The 13,833-nt window shown below is 39.8% G+C and overlaps 1 protein-coding gene across 1 annotated transcript in view; it reads left to right on the top strand.

Annotated features, from left to right (window-relative positions):
- The window catches only part of LOC114244985 (putative inorganic phosphate cotransporter), a 30,467-nt gene that overhangs the window by 9,446 nt on the left and 7,188 nt on the right, over positions 1-13,833 (top strand). The window contains exons 2-5 of the mRNA XM_028176985.2: positions 5,698-5,822; positions 11,123-11,302; positions 12,465-12,603; positions 12,984-13,201. Coding sequence (XP_028032786.2) covers positions 5,698-5,822; positions 11,123-11,302; positions 12,465-12,603; positions 12,984-13,201 — 662 coding nt within the window. The remainder of the gene's footprint in view (positions 1-5,697; positions 5,823-11,122; positions 11,303-12,464; positions 12,604-12,983; positions 13,202-13,833) is intronic.

Raw genomic sequence — 13,833 nt, 5'->3', positions numbered from 1 at the left:
ATATATATTCGGACAATGGTACGTCATTCTTCGGTGCTTATAAACAAATCGGTACATTCTTAAAATCCAATTGCAATTCTTTGCCTGATGCTTTGATCGAAGAAGGTATTAACTTCCACCTGTGTCCACCTAACTCTCCTCATTTTGGGGGTCTTTGGGAGGCGGGGGTTAAATCTATTAAATTCCATATGCACAAAGTATTGGGAAATTGTAATTTAACTTATGAGAAATTGATCACTGTCCTAACGCAAATCGAAGCAATATTGAATTCTCGGCCGCTGACTCCACTATCAAGCGATCCCGATGACATGATGCCGCTTACTCCTGGGCATTTTCTCATTGGCCAGCCCCTTAATGCAATGCCTGCTGCTGAGTACAAGGACTGTCGGCAAAGCAATCTCACCAGGTTCCAGCGGTTAGAGCTTATGCGACAACATTTTTGGGCCAGATGGTCAAAGGAAATACATTAGTGAGCTGCAGCAAAGAACAAAATGGCGCACTAATCAGTCATCGCTGAAGCTTCACAGCCTGATTGTGATGAAGGAAGACAATCTCCCGCCACTTAAATGGAGACTGGGCCGCATAGTAGCTGTCTATCCAGGGTCCGACGGAGTCAACCGGGTCGCAGACATTCGTACCTCAAGCGGAGTCATCAAGAGGTCGTTTAATAAGATTTGTCCCCTGATTGCGGATTAGTTTTGGGTTGAAAGGAAACCTTTCAACATCCGGGGGCATGTTCGGAACCGCAGTAAAAAGTTTGGTTGCAAAGCAACAGCTGTCATTAATATTTTTATAATTTTTAAATTTTGTTTCTAAAGTCAAAAGAATAAACTGTCAGCCATGAAAGTTGCATCATAATTTTATTTTATTGTAAAAATCTTCCTCCTAACAAATCCAAAGAAAGTATAAATTATCTAAATAAGGAATCGTCCGCTACATATAATATTATGGTGTAGCGGGCTTTTTTGTAGAACTATTTATGATAAACATTTTTATAAATCATTATAATTATACGTCTAGCTCCAACTGTTTTTGTAGCGTACGCTGGAATAGCTCGCAGATGGTAGATTTTTTTTACTTGCTTGACACTTATCTTTATATTTTGGGTAATTCCCACTGTTTCTTTATACATTATAGCTTATGTATTATACTAATGTGTAAGCTATATTATTATAAAGTTTTATCAAAATACATTCAGTAGTTTTTGCGTGAAATAGTAACAAATATACATCTATACATTCGTACAAACTTTCCCATTTATAATATTTAATTAATCGGATAATAATAGAATATGTACTAGACATTTTTTTTTTATATTTTCTACTGGTCGATCCTGGATTTTCATCTAGTAATTTACACAGTTCAGAAAGTCTGTCTTTTACATTTTCATGCCCAAGCCTGTTAACCGATTGTTTTGAATTTTAGGACACAATATATACATACCTATACTAGCACGAATATAAGCCCATAGGATATAAAATGTAACCCACAAAGCACGTATGCGAAGCTGCGGATGAAAAGCTAGTTGAGGCATAAGGAAAAGTTATGTTATATTTTATAACAGCTGTCTTACTCTTCCAAGCCGGCATGCGTGTCTGCGTGGCGGCGGTAATAGATAAGACAGTAGCAGCTATTCTTGTTGTCCCACACCACGTCTTCGTGGCCTAAAGGGTAAGACGTCCGGTGCATTCGTATGTAGCAATGCACCGGTGTTCGAATCATGCAGGCAGGTGCCAATTATTCTAATGAAATACGTACTTAACAAATGTTCACGATTGACTTCCAAGGTAAAGGAATAACATCGTGTAATAAAAATCAAACCTGCAAAATTATAACTTGCGTAATTACTGGTGGTAGGACCTCGTGTGAGTCCGCACGGGTAGCTATCACCACTCTTTCTATTTCAGCCGTGAAGCAGTAAAGCGTTTGGGTTTGACAGGCGGGGCACCCGTTGCACTGTTAAAGTGAGACCTTAGACTCATGTCTTAAGGTCGGTGGCGGCTCCGGTATCCACTTAACACCATGGGCCGAGAGCTCGTCTACCCATTTAAGCAATAAAAAAAAACCCTAATCCAGCAAGTGAGCGTTTCTTTCATTTTGTAGTTAGTAGTGGCGTCTTGTAATATTTGGGTACCTCACGAGCTCACTGAAAGAAACCTAATGAACCGTGTACTCATTTGTGATTCTTTATTACGACGTAATGAAACCGAACCATTTTTGAAGAAGCTGATAACTGGTGATGAAAAGTGCATCACGTACGACAAGAACGTGCGAAAAAGGTCGTGGTCAAAGGCCGGTCAGGCTTCACAGACTGTGGCAAAATCCGGGCTAACTCGCAATAAGGTGATGCTGTGTGTGTGGTGGGATTGGAAGGGCATTATTCATTATGAGCTGTTACCACCAGGCAGGACCATCGATTCTGAACTCTATTGCGAACAACTGATGAGATTAAAGCAAGAAGTTGAGAGAAAGCGGCCGGAATTAATCAACAGAAGGTGTGTGGTTTTTCATCATGAGAACGCTAGACCTCACACATCTTTAGGCACACAGCAAACATTAAGAGAGCTTGGCTGGGAGGTGTTAATGCATCCGCCGTATAGTCCTGACCGTGCACCTTCAAATTTCCACCTGTTTCGGTCTCTTCAGAATTTTTTGGGCAGTGTCAGGTTAACATCACGAGAGGACTGCCAAAACCAATTGTCGCGGTATTTTGATCAGAAGCCCCAAAATTTATATAGCAATGAGATCATGTCCCTACCTACAAGATGGTAAAAAGTTATCGAACAAAATAGTACCTTCATACTTTAGTTAAATATAAATAAACTATATTAAAAAATGTTGTGAATTTTCTTAAAAAATGCGAAGAAACTATTTCCCCAACCTATTATAACAATACGCCACGCTCGTACATTAATTTGAATAAATTAGTTTTCGAATTAATACGTTTTGTACAAATGCTATTTAGTTGAAAGAACAATAAAAACATTTAAAGGTGTTTCATATTATTATTTGAGCGGGTCGTAGATCAGCGACCCTAACTACCGCAGGTTTCGAGTTCTATCAGTTTATTTATGTTAAGTACTCGTCATTCCGGGTTGGGCTGTATCTGTCTCGTCTCGTATGCTCTGTAAGCCATTTCTTCTGGCCTATTCTTCGGGCCTCCTCCGGTTTCTAACTGAAGTAGGCTCACCTAGTCTTTCTACGAAATTTAAAATGTTTATTTTACTTATAACGTAAGCGTTGTGTTGTAGTTATTACTCAATCGGTTCTTAAAGATATGGTCATCGTAGCATGATCCTATCACACGTACATATGTACTTGGGGGTCACCCGTCGATGATTGGTCACGTATCAAAAGTAGACGTATTGTACTTAGCATTTTGTGATTACTGGAGCCTATAGATACGAAATCTTGAATGTCGGCACCTGTCATCCACTTCAAGATATCAGTCACGTTTACTGTCTGCAAGATTAAAACAAATAAGATCAATATTATTTCTTAGTACGAGTATAATGATGGGATTAAAGCAGTTAATGCATTTTGTTGGAGCACAACAACAATTTGTATTGTCTTGTTTTGTAGTAACTTTGATAATGGCAACAAGGAAAATTGTTCAAGGCGAGAACCAGTAATTCAAATTAGTTTTTTTGTTGCATAGAGAATTATTTTTACATTTCTTTGTTTTACCTATCCTCTGGTGATAAAAACCACACTGATAATACCAAAGAGTGGTGAAACCAGTCTAATCAACAAACGACCCAAAAAAAGACCCAAGAAAAGAAGAGCCGAAGATTAGGTTATGGATTTCGTTACTCTAGTGAGCCACCAAGAAGCGACATCATCATAAGAGTGATTGGTTAGCGGTGTATCGCTTCCCGACCTGGAAGGCTAGTTCTGGTCCAGCAGGGGTATCTCGGGACACTAACACAACTGGGAGACCTGACGGGCCATTATACCGAGACGGCCGATGCTTCAGAGCTTTCAATTTGGCACGAGGGCTTCGTCAACCGGGCGTCTTTGGAATGTGCCGCGCATCTGTTTGCAGTATTGACCGTGGTAACTTCTTACCGTGCCTGGGTTCTAATTCGGGTGGCATCGCACGCTTGGGCAGCGAAGTCGTTTAGTGGGCAGGACTCTAAATTATCTACAGACCGTCTAGTCCTACATACCTCGCGAGCTCCCTGGGGGCGGGAATCTGTTAGGGGTTTCGGCCCTCGACCCCGAAAAGAAAAAAAATTTAAATCTCGTCTAAATTTTGACCTGCTCAAGCGGATTTCAAATGTTGTGTCGAGCAAGAAGCCTGGTAATTGTCCGGAAATAATGGCGATTGCCGATTTGGAGGCATGAGCGAAAAGACATGCACTACGTTCCAATCCGTCACCTTTATTTTATTTTATTTTTTATTGCCCTTGTAGGCAGACGAGCATACGGCCCACCTGATGGTGAGTGGTTACCGTCGTCCATGGGCTTCAGCAATGCCAGGGGCAGAGTCAAGCCGCTACCTACCACTTAATACTCTTGCTTTCCGCCTGTTGCGATTTAGTTCTGACTCATTCAAGCTGCTGAACAAGATCACCCGGACTACCGTTCTCAGTGCAAAACTACCATGGATAGTTAGACTTCGGTCTAACGATCAATAGCAAAAATAAAAACCGCTACATACACTGAAACAGCGATTGTGATGTTGAAACCGCATAATAACATAAACCCAGACAAAAATCTCGAAGGTATCGTTTTAGAAGCTCTTCTAAAGTAAATCAGCCTATAATTTAAGTCGAGTAAGCATTCGTGCCTCATAAGTAATACCTCCGGTGTAGTAAAATTGTTTTTTATTGCTAATGGATCCGTCAACATTTTTGTAAAATCAATCCGTAATTACCATATTTTCTTGAATGACTTCTTCACGATACAGACATAGCATCGTATTAGGAATATCTAAAATTGTTATCAGAACTGTTGTTACAAACAAGTATGGTATTTGTAAACTTTCTTGGACCAATTCCATCATTTATAGCATATCCAATATTATACTTTAATTCAGTTCTTTATTTTTACTGCCTAGATCGTTGTACGAGCTCACAGCCCACCTGGTCTTCAGTGATTACTGGAGCCCATAGACATCTACAATGTAAATGCTGCCACCAACCTTGAGATGAGTTCTGAGTATAGTAATGACAGCTGCCCCTCCCTTCAAACCGAAACACATTACTGCTTCACGGCAGAAGTAGGTAGGGCGGTGGTACCTACCCGTGCGGACTCACAACACGCCCTACCACCAGTAATTGCACAAATTATAATTTTGCGGATTTCATTTTTATTACACAATGTTATTCCTTCACCGTGGAAGTCAATCGTGAACATTTGTTAAGTACGAATTTCATTAGAATCATTGGCACCTGTCTGCGGGATTCGAACACCGTTGCATCGCTAGATACGAATGCACCGGATGTCTCATCCTTTAGGCCACGACGACTTTCAACAGCAAACCCGGTTATTCATATACTGTGATGGTTACACCAATTGTACAATCTTAACAATCTTTCTTAACAATCTCTCCGCTCGGGTAAGTCAAAGGGGAGACTTGGTAGTGGTATTTCAAGAAGCAAAAACTGACTGTTTGTAGTTTTTAGACCCACTCTTGAGTCCGATATATTGATTCCACTCGTCATAAAACCTTAGTAAACATTTTGGTTTCAGATGCAATCTTGGGTATTCGGCATCTTCAAACTGCAATGTTATTCCTGGCAATGGTGTTGGCATATGGAATGCGAGTCAACATTAGCATGGCCATCGTTGCTATGACCGACAAGGACAACGAGGATGTAAGTTGTTAAATATAATGTGTATTTGAAGACAGATCACAGTCCGTCTTCTTTTCTCCGCATGCGTACAGAGCATCAGTCAAATTTTAATGTTTTTCTATGGTTTGGCTACTGGGATAGAGGCATCTTTGGTACTTGTTTAGAGTAGTTTATTCCAATCTACCTTTCCGATATGGTAAACACCATAATATTATAATTAACTAGCGACCCGCCCTCACTTCGCTTCGGAAACATTAAAACACACATGAAACAAAAAAAAAATTAAATTTTTTTTTAAAAAAGTAGCCTATGTTCATCAGGGACAATGTCGGCTTCTAATGGAAAAAGAATTTTTCAAATCGGTCCAGTAGTTTCGGAGCCTATTCGAAACAAACAAACAAACAAATCTTTCCTCTTTATAATATTAGTATAGAAGTATAGATATCACAATAAAATTCAATACAACACCGAAACAAAACAAAATTAAAATAATTTGAAGACGACCATCATAAATTTACAAAAACGTCAAAATTCTATTACAATAATTCGCGTTCTATTTCACTGGCTTGTAATTAACTTGTATTAATTTCAAACTTCGTCAGGCTTATTACATTTTACACTTATACGATTTGCAAATGTTTTGCTAGGGTAAAGAACAAAAAATGGCCTTAATGAATATATTTAAAAACCAACACAACATAATGATTGATTGCATCGAAAGCGCTATTTTAGCATTCAACAAAGCTTTTTTGTCGCAAGTTCCGAAGTGGAGTTCTCCAGAAGTGAGAACTCTGGGAAAAGTCTCCGAGTGAGGTGAATTGAACTTAGTTAAATTCAACTTAGTTCAGTTGAACTTAGCTGAAGCTGAAGCTGAAGAACCCGTTGAAGACACAACTTTGCGCGTTGACTACGTAGAAGGACCCCTTTGTCACGGTGCCGCAATTTCAAGGAGCATCCCTGTAACCTTCCACGAGTATTAGGATATTTATTGGGGTCGACATTTCGAACGATGTGCAATTTCGGAATCATTTGGAGGGAAAAGCCAAGTTGGCGTCCTAAAAGCTGGGAGTCCTCAACAGAGTGAAGCGGTATTTCACGCCTGGACAAAGACTTTTGCTTTATAAAGCACAAGTCCGACCTCGCGTGAAATACTGCTTCCACCTCTGGGCCGGGGCTCCTAAATACCAGCTACTTCGATTTGACTTCATACAGAAGCGAGCCGTTCGAATTATCAAAAAGAAATGTGGTGTCGTGGGACACCAGGTAGGAACGAAGTTCCTTCGGCTAATGTAGAATCGACACAATTTGCAAAAAAAGAAATGGTGCTCTATTTTATGTAGGTTTTCTTGGTTTTTTTTCTCTTAAATTTTGCTGATTAGTTTTCATTTAAGTACGGGAAAGTATTTAGGAAATTCAGTATTTTAGGAAATAATAATTTACGTAAAATAAAAAAAATAGTAATTCAAATTATCAATTAAAATAACAAAATATATCTCTTTATTTTTGGTTGACAACATAAAATTACATAGAAATAGAAATAATTACTAAATAGAGAGAGAGGGGATTAGAGAACGAAAAGAAAGAAGGAGAAAGAGAAAGGTATTATACACTACTCGCTTGTGTATGCGACTGTCGCGCCTGCGCACGTCTCATTTAACGGTTTTATTCCACGCACTTTTTTCCACGGATTTTTTCTTACGGTTTTACTATCACATTTTTTTCAGTTCGGTCGCGCAGCGAAATCCCTATCCCCTCCAAGCCTGCCGTAAGGAACTTCGTTCCAACAATCCAATTCTCACGGATCGCTTGGAACCTCTGGGTCTGCGGAGGGACTTCAGTTCTCTCTGTATTTTGTATCGTATGTTATGTATGAGGATTTTTTTTTTTTTTTTTTTTTTTATTATTGAAGGATTACTGGTGGCCCGGAGGCCTTTCCAGTTTCACCAGGACAGGTGGGCGAGCAAAGGCTCAGCCAGGAGGGGTGGGATTTGCTAACAGCTGCCCGAGCACCTCCGAAGGAGACCTAACAACTCAAGAGTAGCTGCTTCGCGAATGAATCTACTACCGGATCGGAATCGCGACCCGCTGAGAAGATCCGGCGAGAAACTCAGCGAGCTGATTCATGGGTTAGGTTGCACGGCGAACTCTTTGTCGAGTTCGACGAGTACGGTTACCGAGGTCACTAAGCCTGCTCCCTAGAGCTGAAGGCGTCTAGTGCAAAAGTTATTGGATCTGATGGATCCGTAAGGACGTGTCTAGGGCGTCGACGGTGACTGGCTTCTGCATGATCAGGATTCGGGGAGTAGTCAGCGGCGGCTACGATAAGGCGATTATCATGACGCATAGCCTTATCGAAGTACCGTTCCGACGCTGACTTCATGTATTTCTGTATAGATTCGAGGCCCAGGTCGTCGTGTAGGTCAACGTTCCTCACGAACCACGGAGCTCCGACGGCTAACCTGCAAAAGCGGGATTGTAGAGATTGAAGGGTGTCTATGTGTGTGCGGGCCGCGTGAGCGAACACCACACTCGCGTAAGTCATGACGGGCCTTATGCAAGTTTTGTAAAGTGTCACCTTGTTCCGAAGGGACATTTTACTCCGCTTACAGATCATGGGGTAGAGTCTACCGAGAATAAACGCGGCACGGTCACGGACTGATTTTATATGCGGGCGGAATGTCATCGGTGCATCCAGGGTAACGCCCAGGTACTTGACCCTCCTGACCCAGGGTATGGATTGACTAAAGAGAGTAATCGGGGGTGTGAGATTCCTCCTCCTAATACGGGAGGAAATCCGTGTGGAGCTTCCCCTCTGAAATAGCACCGCAGTACTTTTCGCTGGGTTGATGTCTATGCGCCATTTTCGGAACCACTGTCCTAGGGCTAGGGCTGCGCTCTGAAGCTTCTTCGCGATTAGGGACTTGTTTCTACTGGAATAGTAAACAGTCGTGTCGTCGGCGAATAAAGCTAAATGGGTCGGCGGCGACCGGGGAATATCGTTAACGAATAAGCTAAATAGGAGGGGTGAAAGGACAGAGCCTTGCGGGACTCCAGCTGTGAGAAGTCGTGGGGAGGAGCGGGTTCCCTCGACTCGATATCGAAAAGAGCGGTTCGACAAGAAGTCCCGTATGATGAGCACGAGACTATCCGGCACGCCCATGTTGAATAGTTTGAAAATCAAACCGTTGTGCCAGACTTTGTCGAACGCTTTTGCGACGTCGAAGAAGAGAGCTCCCGTGTATAACGGTTTTGGTCGATTAAGCCCCACAAGAATGTGCTCCATGAGGCGGTGCACCTGTTGAACGCATGAGTGATTTGTACGGAATCCGAATTGTTCATCGATGAGAATGCCCTTGGATGAGACGAAGTCTCTGAGGCGTTTGTAGAGCAGACGCTCATACAGTTTGCCTAGAGACATGAGGAGGCTAATCGGTCGGTAGCTCGTCGGATGATTTTTTGGTTTACCGGGTTTAATGAGGAATTGTGTAAGATGATCTCATCATCACATTTTTACCATCGCACCAGAGTAGAGTTCATCCATACTACCTGAAGTCATTGCTTTCATCCATAGTGATATCGATCCGAATATCGTCCATAGTGATCTTTAGCATGACACGTCCTTCTTCAAACGAGGCTTGTGAAGAGTATTTAATGGTAGGCAGCGGCTTGGCTCTGCCGCTGGCATTGCTGACTTCCATGGGGGACGGTAACCATTAGGTAGGCCGTATGCCCGACTGCCTACAAGGGCAATATAAAATAATAATAAAGGTCGGGACTAAGAACTGGCCATGCTGTGTGTTCAATACCAACTGATATTGTTCAACGATAATGCGCGCGGTGTACGCATTTTTATTAATTAAGGCTAAAATGGTATTGTATGTAGGTGTAAAATCACCTTTGCATACAGGGGAGAATTCATTCTATTATTGTTAAATTCGCGCCAAAAATTTCATAGAATGCACCATTCTAAGATAATATTGAGCTCACATTTGATTGCCTCGCTATACCAGGTATTATGCCCGAATGTCTAAAACTTCAAGACGTTAATTATCGTATCACATGCTTTTTGACGCAATACGCTTAAACACGCATTCGATTGATATCACTTTGGGATCTTATCTTCAGAAATGTCTATTTAAATGGTAAACTCACTGATATTTATTGATTGATGACGTCTTTGAAAGGAAAGCCTTGGCTTGTTTGATTTTGGATTTTTGTAGAGGAGATTCTGAAAAATAAAGTTCGAAAAAGTTTTGTTGAGGTAGACTTTTATTCTGTCACTACAAAATGTGATCCGCAAAAATCTTACAAACCATTTTGAAACGTCATGAATCCTATATAAACCAACTAAGTTTATCCCATAAAAGAATTAATTACAGTAAGATACGTATTTCCAAAAAACGAACTTCTTGAAACCATGGCAGTTTTTTTTATGAAAAAAGGATTGCTGGTGGCCCGTAGGCAAATCTAGTATAAACAAGACAGATGGGCAAGCAAAGTTTTAATCAAGAGGGATGGGATTTGCTAACAGCTGCCCGAGTGCCTCCAAAGGAGACATAACAACTCAAGGGCAGCTTCTCCGCGAAGGAATCTACTACGGGATCGGAATCCTGACGCGTTGAGAAGATCCGGTGAGAAACGGAGCGGGCTGATGTATGGGTCAGGTTGCACGTCGAACTCTTTATCGAGTTCAACGAATACGGCCACCAGAGTCCCTAAGTTTGCTCTTAGTGTTAGAGCTGAAAGCGTCTAATGCAAGAGTTACTGGATCTTAAGGACGCGTCTAAGGCGTCGACGGTGCCTGGAGAGCGTCCTGCCTGATTAGGAGCCGAGGAGTAGTCAGCGGCGGCAATGATGTGGCGATTATCATGATGCATAGCCATAACTTGCACGCGGGATTGTAGGGTTTGACACCCAGAGTTGGGTGGCTAGTAGTAGCGGTATGAGTTTGATAACGCGGCTAGGTATACCGTTGGAACCGACCATTACAGTACTTGTTGTTAGTGATAAAAGTATTAAGTTGCTAGCAAATAAATTACCCTTGGTGTATGTACCTATGGGTTGAATATACGAAAGTTACGTTCTTAAAATATGGTGGCTGAGATTTAAAATTAATAGTAGGTAGTAAAAATTACCAGTAAACATATTAAGAACTAAAAGTAAAATGGTTTAAAATTACTTTTAAGGATTTATTTTGCTAATACAAACCTCCATTCTCAAATTCTTAATACAAACATGACAGAATGCTCGATATGAGGTTCGTTTTCGGTGGGAGCCTCATCTTTGTCTTAGTTAAATTCATAAATAAACTATGTTTACAGTCCTTCAATTGGAGCATGCAAACCCAAAGCGTGATCCTCTCCTCGTTCTTTTGGGGCTACGTGGTGCTGCAGATACCTGGTGGAGAACTGGCTGCTAAATTCGGAGGAAAAATCCTGGTCATCATTTCACTTGGTGTCAATTCTGTTGTTTCCATGCTCATACCGTTAGCGGCTTATTATGTAAGTATTATTATTTATTATTATTATTAGCTATAATAATAATAATTTCTTAGCTATTTATTATATTAAATAAAGATTTAGATTATAATAATATGTATTTAATTATCAATGTGGCTGTATTTTTATTACGCCTTTATTAGCTTCAGACGTATGTATGTTAGTATGTAACGGAATTTTTGAACATGATTTTGACCCCCTTCAAAACGTCGGATTAAGTTGAAATTTGGTATAATTATTAAAGACCGATGACAATTCATTTTAAAAAAAAATTGTAAAAAAAAGAAAATGAAAATATTAAAATTCAACTAAAAAATGAAAAGTAAAATTAAATAATAGTTTAAAAAAACTAACAAATTACGCTTTTATAGAAAATCCAACTAAAAAATAGAAAATAAGTTTTAATAAATTTTAATTAAAAATAGTGTAAGAAAAAAATATTTTATTCCAAAAAAAGCATGGGGTGCATGGTATCAGTAGTTAAAAATATTTTATGAACAGATATGAGTAGAAGGGTTATTTTGATAATATCCTGAAAAGCACCCCACACTTTTTAGTTGAATTAAAAAAAATTTTCTTATATTTTCTTATATATAAATTTCGAGTTAATCCGACGTTTAGAAGGGGGTCAAAATCATGTTCAAAGATTTCGTTACATACTAACATACATACGTGTGAAGCTAATAAAAGAGTATTAATAGTATAAAGTCGTTGATTGGGCTCGAATGGCTTGGCTTTAGGTACTCCTGCGACTATGAGCCAGTAAGCTGTAAAAGCCAAAAAATATAACTATGTTTCTCAATAAAAAATCCATTCCACAGTTGAATCATACAACAACGGTGAGAATGATTAAGTTGCGGTTAATGATATCACTACAAAAATTTTACAATGACAGTAGCAAAAAACAGCGTATCCATTTTCATTTTAGCCCGAAAATACTTTTAACGACATTCATGAGTTCTAATGACTAGATAATGACGTGATCAGAATATAATGTCACAACAAATTTGGTAATGTTTTTTTTTTTCAATTCTTTAACATAAAATATATCGTAACGCGTACGTATAAATTTTAATACACATATAAAATAATCTTACGTAAGTGCCTCTTTTTACATTCTTGATATGTCCATGGTCTTTTTTTTCTGATTCTTGTCTCCTTTTAGGGTGGATGGCAGGCGGTGTGTGCTTGCCGTGTACTCCAAGGCTTATCCCAAGGATTCACGTACCCATCCATTCACAACCTTATCGGGAAATGGGTTCCTCTAGAAGAGAAAAGCAGATTGGGCACCATTATTTACGCTGGTAACCATTCTTTCTTGTAATTTAGTACTGTTGTGATAGCATGACCAAGTGGATCCGATGAGCGCACTACTTATGGTTTTGATTTGCGCTATGCAATAAGACATAGATCACTATTTATGAACTCCTTTTGAACTTATGAAACATCTACGGTGGCCGAATGCCCATTCTCTGTAACTCAGATATTTTTTTAAATTACGTGGACGAATAGATCAGTTCACGGTCCACAGGATGTTCAAAACTTAACGTGTTACCCTGTTAGAATGTACATACATATAATGCTCTTAGGATCTCTTCAAAATGCTTTTAAAGTTTGTCTTTTTATTTTTTCTTTAAATAATTTGTAGCAGTTTTTATTTAAATTTTATTATTACTATTTTCAGGTGGTCAACTTGGAACGGCTCTTCAACTTATGGCATCTGGTTTCATAGCCCAGTACTGGGGCTGGCCCGCCATATTCTACGTCAACGGTGCTTTAGGTGCCATCTGGACAGCATTCTACGTGTTCCTGGGCTCAGCTTCCCCTCAAACTAGCGGAATGATCAGTGAAGAGGAAAAAATTTATATACAGACTTCTTTGGGACAAGTTGGGGAACCAAAGGTAAGTTGAACATTTTTATAGACCCTTTTGTCTGAAGTCGGGTAGTGCCTACACGAGTAAACCTTAGGAGGGCCATGAGTTCATTAAGTTTTTTATGTAATAAATAAAACTGATCCATGAGACGCACTTTACCTATCTACCTGTCGTACCTACTACGTACCTGCCACTGGAGTATCTACGCTCATCCAGGGTGCGTTTCCAAAGATCATTGTTGCTATGCGTCTCCTAACTTTGGAGTTAATTCCATTCTTCAGTATTGTCTGAACGCTTTTGCTTTCTTCCAATTTCTGGTCTGTTTTATTTGTATTATATACTGATGTCCATAAGCAAAGATGCCTATACATAATAATATTAATAATGTATTCAAAGTCGAATTTCGAAGTTGTCGTGATCTAAACGATAAGACCCGGTGTATGCGTGTCGAGCGATGCGATGCGATCATGCCGATATTTGAATCGCACAGGCAGGTACCATTTCTAATGAACTACCTATAATATATGAATAAGTGATTGAATAAGATATGAATAAGTGATTGCTGATGATTTCGACACTGAAGGAATAATATCGTGTTATAAAAATCAAACCTGCAAAAATTATATTTTGCGTAATCACAGGTGGCAAGGCATCTTGTG

This window comes from Bombyx mandarina, chromosome 08 (genome assembly GCF_030267445.1).
Source record: "Bombyx mandarina strain Sakado chromosome 08, ASM3026744v2".
In the NCBI taxonomy this organism is placed as follows: domain Eukaryota; kingdom Metazoa; phylum Arthropoda; class Insecta; order Lepidoptera; family Bombycidae; genus Bombyx; species Bombyx mandarina.
Note: the sequence above shows the minus strand (reverse complement) of the source record. Positions and strands in the feature narration are given on the sequence as shown.